At 40.4% G+C, this 20,212-nt stretch overlaps 1 protein-coding gene across 2 annotated transcripts in view; it reads right to left on the reverse strand.

The window, feature by feature from the left end:
* The window catches only part of LOC135524048 (tyrosine-protein phosphatase non-receptor type 9-like), a 55,406-nt gene extending 35,475 nt beyond the window's left edge, over nucleotides 1-19,931 (reverse strand). Inside the window, exons 1-2 of one of the 2 annotated variants that reach the window (XM_064951189.1) lie at nucleotides 19,570-19,931; nucleotides 1,371-1,514 (exon numbers count right to left, since the gene is read on the reverse strand). In XM_064951189.1, the coding sequence (XP_064807261.1) occupies nucleotides 1,371-1,514; nucleotides 19,570-19,602 (177 nt within the window). In that variant the 5' untranslated portion in view covers nucleotides 19,603-19,931. Of the gene's footprint in view, nucleotides 1-1,370; nucleotides 1,515-2,717; nucleotides 3,070-19,569 lie in introns of those variants that run through there. The other variant, XM_064951193.1, reaches the window with a different exon arrangement.
* Between the last annotated feature and the right edge of the window lie 281 nt (nucleotides 19,932-20,212).

Here is a 20,212-nt window from a genome sequence, read left to right on the forward strand (position 1 = left end):
GATTGGGAGTTCCATAGGGCAGCGCACAATTGGCCCAGCGTCATCGGCGTTTGGCCGTCATTGTAAATAAGAATAAGAACTGACTTGCCTAGTTAAATAAACCTTGCTTTGTGGATGGACCTCACTTTGTGCACAGGGGAATTGTCATGCTGAAAGAGGAAAGGGTCTTCCCCAAACTGTTACCACAAAGTTGGAAGCACAAAATTATATATATAATGTCATTGTATGCAGTAGCGTTAAGATTTCCCTTCACTGGAACTAGGGTGCCAATCCCGAACCATGAAAAACAGTCCCAGACCATTACTCCTCCTACACCAAACTTTACAGTTGGCACTATACAGTCGGGCAGGTAGCGTTCTCCTGGCATTAGCCAAACCCAGATTTGCCAGATGGTGAAGCATCACTCCAGAGAACGCGTTGCCACTGCTCCAAAGTCCAATGGTGGCGAGCTTAACACCACTCCAGCTGACACTTGGCATTGCATATGGTGATCTTATGCTTGTGAGCGGCTGCTCGGCCATGGAAACCCCTTTCATTAAGGTCCCAACGAACAGTACTGCTGACATTGCTTCCAGGGTCAATTTGGAACTCGGTAGTGAGTGTTGAAACCGAGGACAGACAATTTTCACACGCTATGCGCATCAGCACCCGCCGGTCCCGTTCTGTGAGCTTGTGTGGCCTAACAATGTTGCTCCTAAACATTTCCACTTCACAATAACAGCACTTAGGGGTGTTTTCCGGTTTTAGAAGTGGGGAGTAGCATATAATAACCTATTACTTTTTTTATCCAGTCGGATAAACACTCCAAACAACCTTCCCGACCGCTCAGAGGCATCCGCATGGACATTTCACAAACCGATTTGTTGGAAAGGTGGCATCCTATGACGATGCCACGATGAAAGTCACTGAGCTCTTCAGAAAGGCCATTCTACTGCCAATGTTTGTCTATGGAGATGGCTGTCTGCTGGATTGTATACACCTGTCAGCAACGGGTGTGGCTGAAATAGTGGATTTCCACATACTTTGTATATATAGTGCATCAACGCTACCATGTAAAGTTTTGGTCCAATGTTTCATGAGCTGAAATAAAAAGATCCCAGAAATGTTCCATATGCACAAAAAGCTTATTTCTCTCAAATTTGGTGTATCAATTTGTTTATATCCATGTTAATGAGGATTCTTCCTTTGCCAAGATAAGGGAGGAAGAGGAGGATTGTCCCCCTCAAAATTGTGTAAAAAAAACACAAAAATATAAACAATGCTCCTAAAATTTTTATTTAGAAATAATTCACCATCTTTCTCCCTAACTTTACAAGTTACCAGCCACCACTGACACGCACGCACGCGCATGCATACCTACACACACTTACTCTGTAGCTGTGGAAGAGCTCAATGGCTAGCAGCACGTCGAACTTGCGCGCCATGAGGAACTTGACGGCCACTTCCCAGGACAGCTGGGACACTCCATGCTGAGTGGTCCACTTGGTGATTTCCTCCAGAAACTGTTTGGTAGCCTAAAAACACAGAGATGCGGTCACACACCATGATTGTGTCCCAAATGGCACCATATTCCCTAGCACACTGCATTTGAATGGCCCCATTTTCCATATATAGTGCATTTCCTTTGATCAGAGTCCCATGGGCCCTGGTCAAAAGTAGTGCACTATATAGGGGATATGGTGCCATTTGGGACACACCCTATGTACTCACTCTACAGAGATAATAAAAGAGACTAGAAGAAGTGAAAGAATAAGTTAAAAATGATACATCCTATGAGGAAGTGGTGTTGGTGTATGGTGCCTTTACCATGAGAGAGCATTTCATTTCATAAAGAGAGAAAGGGTGTTGGAAGACAGAGGTGACTTGGCTGCATGAAAAAAATAAGATACCAACAAAAACAGAGGTTCAAATTGTAGGTATAGCACTTTGTGCTTCCACATTTCTGTACTTCCAAGCCTTTTGTTAGCTGGGACTAGTAGTTGAGTACTGGGCTATTAATCTAATCAGAACAACTTGGATTCCATAAACCCTACCTCTATCAAACCTGCCATAAGAAATACACTGAGCTTGTATGCAGAAAACAGACTTGCAGTCCTCCAATCTTGAATAGTTATGGGGTAATAAAGCACTTTTGTGGGGAAAAGCTCACTGATTGGCTGGGCCTAGCTCCTCAGTACAATCTTGCAATCGTTGCAGTTTTCATTTATATTTTTGTTCAGTATAGTTCACACGCATTCCTATGTGCACACACACTTTACAAAAAGACGGACAGACACACCCTTTGGCCACTAGGAAGGTTTAGCAAAATTACCTTTAGGTAAGTGATTACGGCAGCATCATTTTACATGAACACTGCCTGGGACTGTTTTTCCTCATGTTGATTTACCCAAATCAATTATATAACCATGTACACAAAATTCCCATTTCAGCACTCAGCTCAGTTACCTATGCATTCTTCATGAACTACAAGGCGGAGTAAATATTTTTTATTTCACCTTTATTTAACCATGTAAGCTAGTTGAGAACAAGTACTTGTTTACAACTTGGACCTGGCCAATATAAAGCAAAGCAGTACGACACAAACAACAACAGAGTTACACAGTGAATAAACAAGAGTACAAGATAAACAATATCAACTAAATGTTTTTCAAAGAGTAAAAAGTAATGTGCATAGAGTTAAATGTTTTATAGAAGAATGCTATGAAAAATAACATTACCTAGCTGCTAGATTTCAATATTGAGTCTTTTCAGTATTTCCTCCCTTTATCTGATAGCTGACTGTCAAGGTGGACCATTAATTTCCTGTGTCTCATATCACGCCATCTTCCACTCCAGACACCAGGCCTGAAGGTGCTCATTCAAATCTTCTTCAAACTTCCCCATTATGTCCATTCAATAGAATAACTAAATATTTAACCAACACATTTGGACAAAAATAGTTTAACACTATCAGTATTGAAATCTACAGTAGTGTGAAAAGGCACAAGAGAACCCCCAGCTATATTATGTTTTCAGCTAGCAAAGAGACCAATCTAAGCGTGCACACCCTCTCTGTCTATGTCCTTCCAAAAGTCTTCCGGAATTTTGTCAGTGGGCGAGCCCAGCCAGGCAGCACCAGCGAGCTGTCACAGAAGATAGAGGCTAATGAAAGCTCACGCTCTGAGCAAGTTCCGCTTCCCCAGCCAGCGAGAGGGGGAAGTCAACTATGGGGAGTCAGAAACTCTTCACGAATACAGAAAGCAACTGATGAGCAGAGCTGAAAAGGACAGGATGCCACTGTCCTCCTCTCACAAAGCGTGGGATGTCTAAGACAAATTGATGCATTTCAGAGGCTCCAGCACTATTCAAACTGCTAAAAGCCAAGGAGGAAGCTAAATTTTAACTACAGAATTGTTTAAAAAAAACAACAACAAAAAATCATTCTCACTGTGTGGCTGCATTGTTGAGTTTTCACTATGTGGTTGTTTCATTCTCATTCGGATGTTTGTTTCCCTGTGTATCATGTATCATTATTTTAACTGGTAAATCAAAGCAAGCGTCATATTGGCCCGGTCCTTTAAGACATCCCATGTACAAAGCATTTCCTCTGGATGCAGGTAGTGTTTAACTAAAGGAGGTTTTAATGTGCTCTGATTTAACATGATACTTTATTGTTAACTCTATGTAAACAATATTGGTGGTTTAAAGGCACATTCGATATAAATCAGTCAAATATTTTTTTAGCTAATATCGGTCAACTTATATATCGGTTCATAAAATTCAACCAGGAACCCTGGACTCCCAGAGCAGATGAAGGGATGCTAGTCTTGATGCTATTCAAAGAGCCCAACTACTGGGATTTGATTCCAGTCCATTAAGTTGTGATATACAGTACCAGTCAAAGGTTTGAACACACCTACTCATTCCTACTCATTCAAGGGTTTCTCTTTATTTTGACTATTTTCTACATTGTAGAATGTTAGTGAAGACATCAAAACTATGAGAAAAAAAACACATGGAATTATGTGGTAACCAAAAAGTGTTAAACAAATCAAAATACATTTTATATTTGAGATTCTTCAAAGTAGCCACCCTTTGCCTTGATGACAGCTTTGCACACTCTTGCATTCTCTCAACCAGCTTCATGTGGTAGTCACCTGGAATGCATTTCAATTAACAGGTGTGCCTTGTTAAAAGTTCATTTGTGGAATTTCTTTCCTTAATGTGTTTGAGCCAATCAGGCCTTCATGGTTAAATTGCTGCAAAGAAACCACTACTAAATACTCAGTCTCAGTAGATGCAAAAATACTGAATCTTAGGAGTTGATTCCTAGAGGAATCAAAGCTTGTCACACAGAAAGGGGAGTCGACATCGGGAGATTACAGGCAAAGAGTCGAGGAATCTATTATTTTGGAGTCAACTCCCCACCACTAGCACAAAGATGGATGCAACCAAGTTGCAGATGAGTTGCATTGGGGTGTTTCACAAAGCAATCAAGTAGTAACTCAGTTACCCAAAAATTGTGGGAAAGTTGCTTTGTTTAACTCCAGCCTACGGTTACAGTTAAAACAAGGGTTAAGTTTAGGGTTAGGATAAGGGTTAGAGTACAAGCTAGGGATAGTTGTAATGTTGTTGAAGATCTACAAACCATGTACTTGGGACTATCCAAACAAAATGTTACCGAAACAGGTTTTTGTGTGTGAATAAACTAGTGAAAATTAACGTAGTTCAATATTCATAAGTATTCTGGAACTTTCTGGTTCACAAAAAAACATTGAACCTTCATAGTTCACACTTGAAGCCAAACCAAGAGGAGGACCCATTACTGTTTTCAAGATAGTTCACCTGAATTAGAAATGTACCTAGGTGCAGGAATGGATTCCTAAAAAGTAGTCTATGGACCTTGAGTGTCCCCAGATTCAGATTCTGGTTTCCTTAGCTACAGTTTATAGCAGTCATGAGAATTAGGTCTAAACAAAGTTCTAATTTGAAGGAAATATTCCGGCACAACTTCTGTGAATCAAGACGATACGTGTAATATTTACATATCTTTGAGGAATTCAGTATGCACTTCCTCAAATGGGGGTTCTGCTGGTTACACATGCTGTAATAAAAACAAACATTTGTGAGACATTTTCTTTTCAATGCAAGTCTTCCGCCCTTACGGATCTCGATCCCTCGGCATAAAACCAAACTTGACTGCTTTCTCTATGAAGAGGTCACAGCCTTCCCATATGCTCTGCCCAAAGTATGTTGATTCTCCTTAAAAGCCTAAGATATCAGGGAGAATGAGCTTGAGGGAGAGAGAGCAGCTATCAGATGTTAGTAGTTAGGTTAATATTAGTCAGGAAGTTATCTTTGGCTCACACGGAGAGGGGAGAGTCAATCAATATCAAGTGAGGAGACAGAGACTGCACATTTCAACCAGTCTGAACGATATACGAACCGCAAGTGACAGAGTTCATATTAAAGCCCGACCAATATGTTTTTTTTATATTACGATTCTGATTTTTTGAGGGGGAAAAACCTTTCCAATACCTACACATCTGCCGATATACTGTTAAAAGCAGGGAAATTTAAAAAAACAAACATATTTTCCACACTGAGTTCTCATAAATTGCCATCCAAAACAGTAATTATCCAAGAAATATACTGTTGACTTCTTACATTGTGACAATAATGACACCATAGGAATGGCTGCAAGGGTTCAGATAAGCATGAGATTCCCTTTTTCCATCATATTTATTGAATATCTGTTATTGGTGGAATTATCGTCCGGTATCGGTGAAAGGCCAACAGTGGCCGATAATATCGGTGAAAGGATGCATTTGTTTGGCTCTAGTTCATACATCAGTTGAGCATTCCCAGTCCAATTCTATTCACCCACATTAGAGGTTGACACCATCGGAGTATCCATTCAAGCAAAAGGGGCACATTTTGGTCTGTACTTGAGCAGCCACCGCTGTCTATACAATGCTTAATCCAGTCCAAATCTAGTCAGCCACCAAACATAAGAACTCAAGACTTAGGCCTGAATGTGTAAAAAACATTTCCATGGATTTACAGTGCATTCAGAACGTATTCAGACCCCTTGACTTTTTCCACATGTTGTTATGTTAAAGCCTTATATACTAAAATGCATTAAAATTGTTGTTTTTTCACCATCAAACAACACACAATACCCCATAATGATGAAGCAAAAAAGGTTCTTATAAATAACTGAAATATCACAATTACATAAGTATTCAGACCCTTTACTCAGTACTTCATTGAAGCACCTTTGGCAGCGATTACAGCCTAGTGTCTTCTTGGGAATGACACTAAAAGCTTGGCACACCTGTATATATATTTGGGGAGTTTCTCCCATTCTCCTCTGCAGATCCTCTCAAGCTGTCAGGTTTCGATGGGGAGCGTCGCTGCACAGCAATTTTCAGGTCTCTCCAGTGATGTTCAATTAGGTTCAAGTCTGGGCTCTGGATGGACCACTCAAGGATATCCCAATTGGATGATGCTGCCTCCACCACGCTTGAAGCATGGTGGTGGCAGCATCACCCTGTGGGGATATATTTCAGCGGCAGGGACTGGGAGACAAGACAGGATCGAGGCAAATATGAATGGAGCAAAGTACTGCGAGATCCTTGATGAAAACCTGCTCCAGGGCACTCAGGTCCTCAGAGTGGGGTGAAGGTTCACCTTGCAACAGGACAACGATCCTAAGCACACAGCCAAGACAATGCAGGAGTGGCTCAAGAATGTTCTTGAGTCACCCAGTCAGAGCCCGGACTTGAACCTAATCAACATCTCTGGAGATACCTGAAAGCAAAAATGTGAATCCCCCTTGGCATGTTTCCTATTTTGTTGCATTACAACCTGTAATTTAAATAGATTTTTATTTGGATTTCATGTAATAGACATACACAAAACTCCAAATTAGTGAAGTGAAAAAAAAACTTGTTTAAAAACATTAAAGTGGTGTGTGCATATGTATTCACCCACTTTGCTATGAACCCCCTAAATAAGATGAGTCACATAATTAGTTAAATAAAGTCCACCTGTGTGCAATCTAAGTGCCACATGATAACAGTATATACCTATATATATACACACACACACACAATCTGAAACACCACCAAGCAAGAGGCACCATGAAGAACAAGGAGCTCTCCAAACATTTCAGGGATAAAGTTGTGGGAAAGTACAGATCAGGGATGGGTTATAAAAAAATATCCAAAACTTTGAACATCCCACAGAGCACCATTAAATCCAATATAAAAAAAATGGAAAGATAATGGCACCACAACAGGCCTGCCAAGAGAGGGCCACCCACCAAAACAAATGGACCAGGCAAGGAGGGCATTAATCAGAGAGGCAACAAAGAAACCAAAGATAACCCTAAAGGAGCTGCAAAACTCCACAGCGGAGATTAGAGTGCCTGTCCATAGGACCACTTTAAGCCGTACCCTTCACAGAGCTGTGCTTTCCGGAAGAGTGGCCCCCCCAAAAATATCTTAAAGAAAAAAATAAGCAAACACGTTTGATGGCGTTCACTAAAAGACATGTGGGAGACTCCCCAAACATATGGAAGAAGGTACTCTGGTGAGATGAAATTAAATTGAACTTTTGGCCATCAAGGAAACCTCTATGTCTGGCGCAAACCCAACACCTCTCAGAACATCCCCACAGTGAACCATGGTGGTGGCAGCATCATGCTGTGGGGATGTTTTTCTATTGGCAGGGACTGGGAAACTGGTCAGAATTGAATGAATGATGGATGGCGCTAAATACAGGGAAATTCTTGAGGGAAACCTGTTTGTCTTCCAGAGATTTGAGACTGGGAAGGGGCTTCACCCTCCAGCCGGGCAATGACCCTAAGCATACTACTAAAGCAACACTCCAGTGGTTTAAGGGGAAACATTTTTAAGTCTTGGAATGGCCTAGTCAAAGCCCAGACCTCAATCCAATTGAGAATCTGTGGTATGACTTAAAGATTGCTGTACACCAGAGGAACCCATCTTACTTGAAAGAGGTGGAGCAGTTTTGCCTTGAAGAATGGGCAAAAATCCCAATGACTAAATGTGACAAGCTTATATAGTCGTGGACAAAAATTGAGAATGACAAAAATATAAATTTCCAGAAAGTTTGCTGCTTCAGTGTGTTTAGATATTTTTGTCAGATGTTATGGAATACTGAAGTATAATTACAAGCATTTCATAAGTGTCAAAGGCTTGTATTGACAATTACATGAAGTTGATGCAGAGTCAATATTTGCAGTGTTGACCCTCTTTTTCAAGAACTCTGCAATCCGCCCTGGCATGCTGTCAATTAACTTTTGGGCCACATCCTGACTGATGGCAGCACATTCTTGCATAATCAATGCTTGGAGTTTGTCAGAATATCGATGTAATATCGATGTTTTGTATGTTTTGTTCCCCGAGCCACTTAGTTATCACTTTTGCCTTAGGCAAGGTGCTCCATCATGCTTGAAAAGGCATTGTTCGTCACCAAACTGTTCCTGGATGGTTGGGAGAAGTTGCTCTCGGAGGATGTGTTGGTACCATTCTTTATTCGTGGCTGTGTTCTTAGGAAAAGTTGTGAGTGAGCCCACTCCCTTGGCTGAGAAGCAACCCCACACATTAATGGTCTCAGAATGCTTTACTGTTGGCATGACACAGGACTGATGGTAGCACTCACCTTGTCTTCTCCGGACAAGCTTTTTTCCAGGTGCCCCAAGCAATCTGAAAGGGTATTCATCAGAGAAATGATGAATGACTTTACCCCAGTCCTCAGCAGTCCAATCCCTGTACCTTTCGCAGAAATCAGTCTGTCCCTGACGTTTTCCCTGAGAGAAGTGGCTTCTTTGCTGCCCTTCTTGACACCAGGCCCTCCTCCAAAAGTCTTTGCCTCACTGTGCGTGCAGATGCACGCGCGCACGCACATATGCACACACCTACCTACCTACCTGTATTTGGGGAGTTTCACCCATTCTCCTCCGCAGATCCTCTCAAGCAAAAACAGGTTTGTAGAAAGTTTGGAAAATGTATTCAGTTAATACATGTTAGAGTCACCATAGGGAGCAATTACAGCTGAGTCTTCCTGTTTAAGTCTCGAAGAGCTTTCCACGCCTGGGTGGTGCAACATTTCCCATGATTCCAGTATGTGATGAAAAGCAGACAACCAGGTTTTCCTCTAGGATTTTGCCTGTGTTTAGCTCCATTCCGTTAATTTTTTGTCCTCAAAAACTCCACAGTCCTGAACAATTTCAGGCATACCCATAACATGATGCAGTCATCACTATGGTGGTACTCAGTAATGTGTTTGTTGTATTAGATATTTCCTAAACACAACACTTTGTATTCGGGACAAAAAAAGTGAATTGCTTTGCCACATTTGCTGCTGTATTACTTTTGGGCACGTTCCAGACTTAGAAAAGGCACCTATGCACTTCTCAGTATTTGGTATTTAGACTTACCTTTTTCAATGACATAACGCTCTCTGCAGGTGTGGCTACCTTGCACACTCTGAATAAATGTAATTCAACTGCTAAAAACCCTCCCACTTGCTTGCCAACAGATTTTCTCGTGGAGTTTTCATTCAATGGGGTTTTCAGTACATTTAACTTAAGCCATCCCTTTAAATCCAGTATATCTTTAGTTATAATTTTGTCAGACAATGGAATACATAGAGAGTACAGGCCAAAATATAGGGATCAATGAAAGAAGCAATCTATGCATATTTGTCTCAGTTACAACACCAACCGGTACATTTTAAAATACTTTGATCTTGTAGATTGTTTAGGCAAATCTTAGGGTTAGGAAAGTCTGTATGAATAATACAATTTTAAAAATGGGTTGGAGAGCCTTCACAGAAAATAAATTGATGAATAAGATAAAATATTTGATTGATTCATCCTGAAAATTGTCATATATTGGAAGGTGGGGGGCAGATTAAAAAAAGTATACAATAGGGTTTGAACAATAATCCTACCCTAATTCTCACTACTCGTGGAACTGTATAACACAGGTCCATTCGTCATGAAACATGCGCCAGGCTCCAGGTTTAACCTGCTACGTGTGGTCTGAGTTCCACAATGATTCAAGTAGGCTACATGTCCCAAATTATTGGGACGCGTGGACAACTATGATCCACTACTGTTAGAACCCTCAGGAACAACTTAAAAGAACGTGACAGAGGAAAGAAAAGTAAATGGAATGCAATGATGCAGAAATAAATGTATGTGGTATTACTGACTGTGGCTCCTGATAGTGGCTAATATTTAACATAATTCAAATTGTAAAATGAAACTGAGAAAAGCCCTGGCATATAATCAAAACCTTCTAAAGGACAGACGTCAACCGCGACAGGTCCAACCCTACAGAAGTCTAGGTTTCCAAATTTTCATCCACACAATAAAAAAAAAAATCAGAATAACGGCACATCTATTTATATCCTGTGGAAAAGGGGCCACAATACATGTCCTGTTGATATGATCTCAAATCAAATCTTCAGTTTGCATCCATATGGCTGATTACACATTTGTCTCTAGGGGTAATAAGGGAAAAATGTGTATTTACAATCACCTTCTCCAAATGGATTACTAATTTACCCAGCTCTTAACAATTTCTAAATTACAGTGCATGGAGAATGCTGTTATTTCTAAGAAAAAATGATAAAAGTTTTTCCCACTTGGAACCGGCAGGTTCGATCAACCTTATTCAAAGTTTCCACATGCATAAAGGAATTAAGTAATGGTTAAAATATTTCCACCACACCTTCATTTGTTCTAGCCCCACTTCAAACAAATAGCATGCTTAAGTTCAAGGTCAGAATAGGAAGAGAAAAGTACATAAAAAGCTAATTACGTTCTATTTACTGACACTTAACTCAGGTTGGAATCGGGGCCTTCGTGCCTTGTTGCAAACAGGATGCATGTTTTGGAATATTTGTATTCTGTACAGACGTCCTTTTTTCCCCTCTGTCAATTAGGTTAGTATTGTGGAATAACTACAAAGTTGTTGATCCATCCTCAGTTTTCCTATCACAGCCATTAAACAAACTGTTTTAAAGTCACCATTGGCCAAGTGGTGAAATCCCCTCCCGCAAATGAGTTAGGAAACAGCCAGTATCTTTGTAGTGACTGGGTGTATTGATACATCATCCAAAGTGTAATTATATGCTTTATATACACCATGCTTTTTAAATTCACCCCTCTACCGACAGGTGCCCTTCTTCGCGAGGCATTGGAAAACCTCCCTGGTCTTTGTGGTTGAATCTGTGTATGACATTCACTGCTCGACTGAGGGACCTTACAGATAATTGTATATGTGTGGGGTACAGAGATGAAGTAGTAATTTAAAAATAAAGTTAAACACTATTATTGCACAAAGAGTGAGTCCATGCAACTTATTATTCAACTTGTTCAGTAAATTTGTAGTCCTAAACGTATATACAGTAGCAAGAAAAATTACATGAATCCAGGAATTACCTGGATTTCTGCATAAAGAAAAATTGGCCATAAAATTTGATCTGATCTTCACCTAAGTCACAAAAATAGTATGCCACAGTCTGCTTAAACTAATAACACACAAACAATTATACATTTTCATGTCTTTATTGAACACACTGTGTAAACATTCACAATGCAGGGTAGAAAGAGAATGTGAACCCTTGGATTTAACAATTGGTTTACCCTCCTTTGGCCGCAATAAACTCAACCAAATGTTTTCTGTAGTTGCGGATCAGACCTGCACAACGGTCAGGAGGAGTTTTGGACCATGTTTACAAAACTTTCAGTTCAGCAATATTCTTAGGATGTCTGGTGTGAATCACTCAAGGTCATGCCACAGCATTTTAATTGGGTTGAGGTCAGGACTCTGACCGGTCCACTCCAGAAGGTGTATTTTCTTCTGGTGAAGCCATTCTGTTGTTAATTTACTTCTGTTTTGGGTCGCTGTCCTGTCGCGTCACCCAACTTCTGCTGAGCTTCAATTGGCGGACAGGTAGCCTAACATTCTCCTGCAAAATGTCTTGATAAACTTGGAAATTCATTTTTCCATCGATGATAGCAAGCTGTCCAGGCCCTGAGGCAGCAAAGCAGTCCAAACCATGATGCTCCTTTCACCATACTTTACAGTTGGGATGAGGTTTTGGTTTTTGATGTTGGTGTGCTGTGCTGTGCCTTTTTTTCTCCGCACATAGTGTTGTGTGTTCCTTCCAAACAACTCCACTGTAGTTTCATTTGTCCACAGAATATATTTATAGCAGCGGCTTCTTCCACGGTGTCCTCTCATGAACACAATTCTTGTTTAGTGTTTTACATATCGTAGACTCGTCAACAGAGATGTTAGTATGTCCCAGAGATTTCTGTAAGTCTTTAGCTGACACTATGATTCTTCTTAACCTCATTGAGCATTCCGCACTGTGCTCTTGCGATCATCTTTGCAGGACGGCCACTCCTAGGGAGAATAGCAACAGTGCTGAACTTTCTCCATTTATAGACAATGTGTCTTAACGTGGACTGATGAACATCAAGGCTTTTAGAGTTACTTTTGTAATGCTTTCCAGTTTTATGCAAGTCAACAATTCTTAATCTTAGGTCTTCTGAGATCTATTTTGTTCGAGGCATGTTTCACATCAGGTAATGCTTCTTGTGAATAGGAAACTCAAAACTTTCATATAGAGCAGGGCAGCTCTAACCAACATCTCCAACCTCATGTCATTGATTGGAGTCAAGATTAGCCTAAAGCGCATGATTGTAGCTAGTGACGACATTTTAAGTTCCAGATCCGGTGTGCTATATGCCCTTTGTTTACTAATACTAGCTAGCTACAAGTATGGCTAGTATGGTGTTCTATGCTTTTTGATGCTACTAGGATTTAACTGGCTACAGAAGCAAACATCTCTACAAATTGGAAGAGCTTGAAATGCTCTTACTACTCAGAGGAGGAATAAAAACGAGGGAGAAAATTACATTTGTCCACTGAAAACTACATGAGAGGACAATGGAGAATACAGGTCTCTTGTCCAACCTATGTGAAGCATTGTTGAGGAAAGACATTTTCAATACTTTTGGACGTTGGCTGCCAGATTTGACGACATGCTTCAGTAGCTTCCCCTCACATCTCACATGAGAGAACACAGGATTTTGTTGCTTATTCGTCAGCAGCAAAATGGGCCGAACTTCCGATCCGGTGTAATGCCAGTTTACAAAAACTAACTAGTCAGCCTAGTATGGTGTTACATGCTTTATGACACCACGTTTAAGCCACAGAATCAAACGTTTCTTTTTGAATTGCATTTGCTGTAAAATGGGCAGAAATTTGGGGGCCAATGGAATGATCAGTTTTGTGCAGGAGCTGTCGAAAAACATATTCGGATATGAGCACCGGTAAACTCGGGCAATCGAGTACTACAACATCTTTTTCTCAATGGTCCTGATGGCAGTCTGCAACGCAAGGAACCACTTCACCATGATTGACATGGGAGCATTTGGTCAGGAGGGAGATGAGGGAATCTTCTTGCGAGGCAAGTTCACCTCCCTGCAGGCCAGTTGCCACTACCTAAGTGCTTGCCGGAGACCCAGACACCGAGCCCATATATCTTCACGTGAGACGAGGCATACCCTCGGAGGGTAATCATGATGCAACCATATCCAGGTAAGATACATTTTAGCGTGTTTCTATACATGTGCATGCAAATTCTGTAGATGCCATGGCGCCCTAGTAGCAGCCTAACCCGAGAAATACGTACATATCATTTTTTTTATTATCAGCTTTTTTGTTTGATATAACATTGAGTTTTATTGTATATTTATGGTGGCTTTGACCCACAGATCTGTAGATGAACTGGCAGGTCAACTTTCTTTGCTTGGCTAGCTGGCAATACATGTTTTTTTTAAATGATGCATCTGCACACTGTACCAGCTTTTTTTGTTTCACCTGGCTACTGGTTCCTGATATTTTTTTAAACACCAATTGAAGAGTCACATGAAGCTTGAGAGGAATGGGAGATGCAGTAGAAATGCAGTGCTAGGCAGAGGGCTCGTAGTGAGGACGACTAGCTACTACTCAACTGTGGGTGGTGAGCTTTCTGTCACCCAGAGCTGCGGAGGCAGCACCCAAATGGGTGCTACAAAGAGTGAAGGAGGAGAGGTCCAGAAGCTACATGACTCTGGCTGGTTCCCAAAGTAGCCCTGTACATGATCATCACCAGACTCTTCATTAACCATCTCCCAGACCACCTTCTTCTGATCATGAACTGTCCCTCTACATCTTTGTAGGATGTATGCATTCAAAGACTTGACCTCTATTGGTGGAACTAACTATAGTGAGGCTAATCATGATAATGTATTGCTTGTTTATTTTTTTGAAGCACATTGAGATTGCCATGTTATACATGTGTGAAAATTATACCAATATAGAACTTATACTGAACAAAAATATAAGAGCAACTTGTAACAATTTCAATGATTTTACTGAGTTACAGCTCATAAGGAAATCAGTCGATTGATATAAATTCATTAGGCCTAATCTATGGAATTCACAACTGAGCAGGGTCACAGACATGGGTGGACATAGGCCCCCCACTGGGGAGCCAGGCCCAGCCAATCAGAATGAGATTTTTCCCAACATAAGGGCTTTATTAGACACAAATACTCATCAGCTGTCTGGGTGGCTGGTCACAGACGATCCCGCAGGTGAAGCCAGATGTGGAGGTCCTGGGCTGGTGTGGTTACACGTGGTCTGCAATTGTGAGGCTGGTTGGAAGTACTGCTAAATTCTCTAAAATGACTGAGGCAGTTTACGGTAGAGAAATTAACATTAAATTCTCTGACAACAGCTCTGGTGGAAATGTATGCAGTCAGCATGTCAATTGCACATTCCCTCGAAACTAGACATCTGTGGCATTGTGTTGTGTGACAAACCTGCACATTTGAGAGTGGCCTTTTATTGTCCCCAGGACAAGGTGCACCTGTGTAATGATCACGCTGTTAAATCATCTTAATATGCCACACCTGTCACGTGGACAGATTATCTTGACAAATGTGTGCACATAATGAGAGAAATAAGGTGTGTGGATATGGGACACTTCTGGGATCTTTCAGCTCATGAATTACGGGACCAACATTTTACATGTTGCATTTATATTTTTGTTGAGTATATATGCTAGGGATGTGACAAATGTAAAAAAATATATATATAATAATCTTAACGTTTTAACTGATTTCATCAAATTACATGAATTCATATGGTCCTGTGTATGACTGCTAGGGGGCAGTGCAGTTAAATCTACCGCAGTCCTGGCTACCTACCAGATGGCACTAAACTTACGGTTGTCCCCGACCCACTCAGCAACAATGATATGAATGCAGTTTTAGGTTCTCTGTTGTGTGCCTCCCCTCCATGTTCTCAGTACGTGGGACTTCTCCTCAATGTGATGGCTTGTTGGAGTGATGTGTGACAGGGTGTTAATAGACGTCCAACAATCTGTACAGAGTACAGAGCTTGCGCTTTGTACTTGCAGAGCAAGGTTTGGTTTTTGATGGCATCTTGTAGTCTGGTTCTAGATATGCCCTTATGGTTTTTAAGCAGACATCCTCTACCATTGACAATGGCTGCATATCAACTGCAATCTTTCCTGTAATCAGCACTGTGATTCTCATGCAGTCCCTTATCGCATCGATGCCAGCAAAGGGTTGGGAATCACGGTGCCTCCCTTTCAGCATTGCACCTGTACCGCCACGGTGGCTCAAATCCACCTTGCAAAGTTTGCATTTCATCACCTTCTCATTTAACTTCTCAAAATGTATTGCCATACAGGAGTTTGCTGCAGTTGCTTCCCTGTCTCTCACTGTGCCAATTTTCCAACTGTTAACGAGGACTTGGGGAGCGCTTTATATACATGGAAAATCATTTTTTTTAAATGCATCTCTCCTACTTACAAAATTGTCGAGTTAGGTATTCGTTTCAAAAATATATATATTTTAGAGGGCAGATCAGCTTTAATATTGCAGATAGATTGTGGCTTCCATCAATGTAATTGTCTGCATCCCCCATATATATTTTGCGTAAATACACAGTACCAGTCAAAAGTTTGGATACACCCACTCATTCAAGGGTTTTTATTTTTACTATTTTCTACATTGTAGAATAATAGTGAAGACATCAAAACTATGAAATAACACATATGGAATCATATAGTAACCAAAAAGTGTTAAACAATTCAAAATAAATGGTATATTTGATATTCTTCCGTAGTCACCCTTTGCCTTGATGACAGCTTTGCACACTCTTGGCATTCTCTCAACAAGCTTCATGAGGTAGTCACCTAGATTTCAATTAACAGGTGTGCCTTGTTAAAAATGTAATTTGTTGCATTTCTTTCCTTGTTTAATGGGTTTGAGCCAATCAGTTGTGTTGTGACAAGGTAAAGGTGTTATACAGAAGACAGCCCTATTTGGTAAAATACCAAGTCCATATTATGGCAAGAACAGCTTAAATAAGCAAAGAGAAATGACAGCACATCATTACTTTAAGTCATGAAGGTCAGTCAATCCGGTTTCTTCAAGTGCAGTCGCAAAAACAATAATGTGCAATAATGAAACTGGCTCTCATGAGGACCGTCACAGAAGATAAGTTCATTAGAGATTCTGGAGGTGAAATAAACTGTACTAGCCCTTGACCTGTTTAGGAGAGGTGCTGACTAGTGGAGTAGAGCCAGTTTGCGCTGTTCTATGAAGGGAGTAGTTGTACGAGATCTTCAGTTTCTTGGCAATTTCTCGCATGGAATAGCCTTCATTTCACAGAACAAGAATAGACTGACGAGTTTCAGAAGTACTTTGTTTCTGGACATTTTGAGCCTGTAATCAAACTGACAAATGCTGATGCTCCAGATACTAAACTAGTCTAAAGGACAGATTTATTCCTTCTTAAATCAGAACAGTTTTCAGCTGTGCTAACAATTGCAAAAGGGTTTTCTAACGATCAATCAGCCTTTTAAAAATGATCAACTTGGAACACAGGAGTAAAGGTTGCTGACAATGGGCCTTTGTACGCATATATAGATATTCCATAGAAATCTGCCGTTTCCAGCTACAATAGTCATTTACAACATTAACAATGTCTACACTGTATTTCTGATAAATGTTGTTATTTTAATGGACTTTTTTTTCTTCCAAAACAAGGTCATTTCTAAGTGATCCCAAACGTTTGAACGGTAGTGTATGTAAATAAGGTTATGTTTTTTAGTTTATACATTTGCACAAATTTCTAAAAACCTGTTTTTTTGCTTTGTCATTATGGGCCATTGTGTGTAGATTGAGGACATTTTTTAATTTAATCTATTTTAGAATAAGTCTGTAACACAACAAAATGTGTAAAAAGTCAAGGGATCTGAATACTTTCCGAATGCACTGTAGGTGTCTGTCTGACGATGTTTCACGTAAACACGAAGCCAAGTCAGTTGTCGGACAATTTACGGGACACACCGACAGCAGCAGCCCCACTCCTCATCTCTTTCAGATTGCGAACATACCGGTCCCAAATCTTTCTCCAATTTTCTTTGATATCGGTGATATCTACCTAGCTGTTATCTTTTGTGTTCTTGTCCAAATACAACTGCATCGAAGGATTGTAGATGTATAATTGCACGTAGCAAATATTGAAATAAAAGCACACACAAAATAAGCTTGCAAGTAGATTAGCAGTAGAATTAAAGTAGAAGCACGTCCATTGCTTCCATGTTTATACCAGAAGGGATGATGTAGACACAAGGCGGGATTTACGTTGCAAAACTCACTCAATACTGCCCCTCAAGTCTCCGCAAGGAATGATACGCAGCATCTCAATTTTCAGGTATCACAAAAGTATGTTGAATGCGGGACCGTATTACCCCTTTTGTGAAGTAAAACAAACCTTCCGTCTCCATAGTGTATAAAATCAGCCCTAAGACTCGCTGCCTGCAGTCCAGATGAGCCATGGGGAAAGGGTATTAGGGACCGGAAAGTGGAAAGACCATCATTACCACCAGGCTGGAAAAATCAGTCCGGGAGACAGAGAGAGAATAAACAAGCTGATCTCTCTCAAACTCATGTGAAAGAGGTACTACTCCTCACCCCCCTCATAAATATCCACAGTTCTTGATACTGGACTTCTTTATGTGTTTGGAACCATCTATCCAGTTTAATGAGTGTAACCCACATGTCCATGTATGTTGGGGATAGCATGAATAGGCCTACAATAGGCCCACCAACTCATGTTTTATGCTGTGGATACATTGTCATCATATGGACAATAAGCACCCTAGCAATATATTATTATATAATATCAATTTCCTGCCTTTTAGGACCTGGTTGGAAAAACACAAGAGGCAGTGAGAGCAGCTTGGCATGTGATTAACAACTGTACTAGCCCTTGATCATGACTCTCAGTTCCATTACATTACACACAAGAGTCATTGGATGAAGGCATCTTCTGTAAGAGAGTTAAGAGCCCCCCTACACTCAATCTGTTTCACTTGTGGTATTGTTTTGGAAGGATAAGAACGTTATATTTCATATATCAGCGAGAAGTAATATAAAAAATAAAATAAAAAGGCTAAATTGATACACACCTTGATTGGGTATAATCAGCGGAGGCTGCTGAGGGGAGAACGGCTCATAATGGCTGGAACGGCGCTAATGGAATGGCTGATAACGTCCCACTAATTCCGCTCCAGCCATTACCACAAGCCTGTTCCGACAACCTCATGTGATAAGGTTATAGTTAGCGTTCCCACAAGGCCATATCTCCATGTTACAGTGCTTGTTTACAGAAAACAGACTGAAGCTATCCAGTGTGCGCCAAACATCTGTGTGTAAGCATAGCTGTATAGATCTGTGCGAAGATGCTACACTGTGTGTGTGTGTGTATATATTTTTTAATGATTATTTCTAGTTGATGAAAGATATGGGCCATATGTTTGAAAGCCGTATCGCAAGCAATAATTATTGACGTTTTAAACACAAAAACAGCGTCGGGATTGTAGTTTCCTTCAGCGAGTCATGGGCAAATCTAATGGCTGAAAACTGTAGGGTGAAGGCAGAATGCTGCCAAGAGTTTGAGAGCTACATCTGTACTAGCCATATTGTTGTTTGTGTGGTATGTAAAGGGAGATGTGTGGGCTAAGTAAGTGCATCAATGCAAATGGAGAAAGCATAGCTTTTTAGATTCTTGCCCTAATACTGATCATTTATAATTCTATATCATTTGATAGACACTTGGGTCTACATTCGCGGAAATTATTAAATTAAATTACCATTGCATGGTGTCAAAACATTACATCTGATCATTTAATTCTTTACCAAAACAAATCAATGTAATATTTTGACATTTCATGTTAGAAGCATCTTCAAGGTAGGCTACAATGTTGACAAGTGTAGTTGGATACAATGTTTATGTTCGTTATGCCTGTCTGTGACGATGACTTCGCAACAATTGATCTGTTTAAAGAGCATACCTTGCAGTGGTGTAGGCTAACTGCAATGCAACAACTTGACACATTTTATGCATTCTTACTACGGAATGAGCAAATATTTGGCATTATATTCAAAATTACCTGTTCTTCCTCTGCTGACAAACTGGCTGCCATTCTTCACTCTCGTTCTTGAGATTGACACCTTAATCCTTCAATTTGGTTGCCTTTCTCCTTTTCCTCTTTTCATAAAGGTAAACCGGTATCGGTATCTTCCATTAAAATACTCATGCATGAGAGAAAATCGCTGATGTGTCAAATCTTATCGAGAGTTGAAGAAAAGAGTCCTTAACAGCTTGCCGTTTTTCTGTGACGAATCGCTGCTGATAGAATTAATCGATTTGTCCAGTAAAGCCACCCACCTTTGCTTTAGAATCAAGACTAAAGGCATTCCTATTCTCTGGTTTGCAATCATTTAACTCCGTGTCGGCTTGACGAGACCTGTGTGAAGCTACCCACAATAAGGTTTGGCCACAATAGTGGCGTTTGCGGTTGGCCTTCAAAATAATAGTCCCCGATTGAAACTGATCTAAACTGATACAAATGGTGTTTCTATTTAACTTCAAAATAAATACAATAATTTCTTAATTTGACAATAAACAGTAAAACATGTCAAATCCAACTGTGGATGTATGACTGCATAATTGCATTGGGGTAATACATACAGTATACAGTGGGGCAAAAAAGTATTTAGTCAGCCACCAATTCTGCAAGTTCTCCCACTACA

The sequence above is a fragment of the Oncorhynchus masou genome, chromosome 31 (genome assembly GCF_036934945.1).
Source record: "Oncorhynchus masou masou isolate Uvic2021 chromosome 31, UVic_Omas_1.1, whole genome shotgun sequence".
NCBI lineage: Eukaryota > Metazoa > Chordata > Actinopteri > Salmoniformes > Salmonidae > Oncorhynchus > Oncorhynchus masou.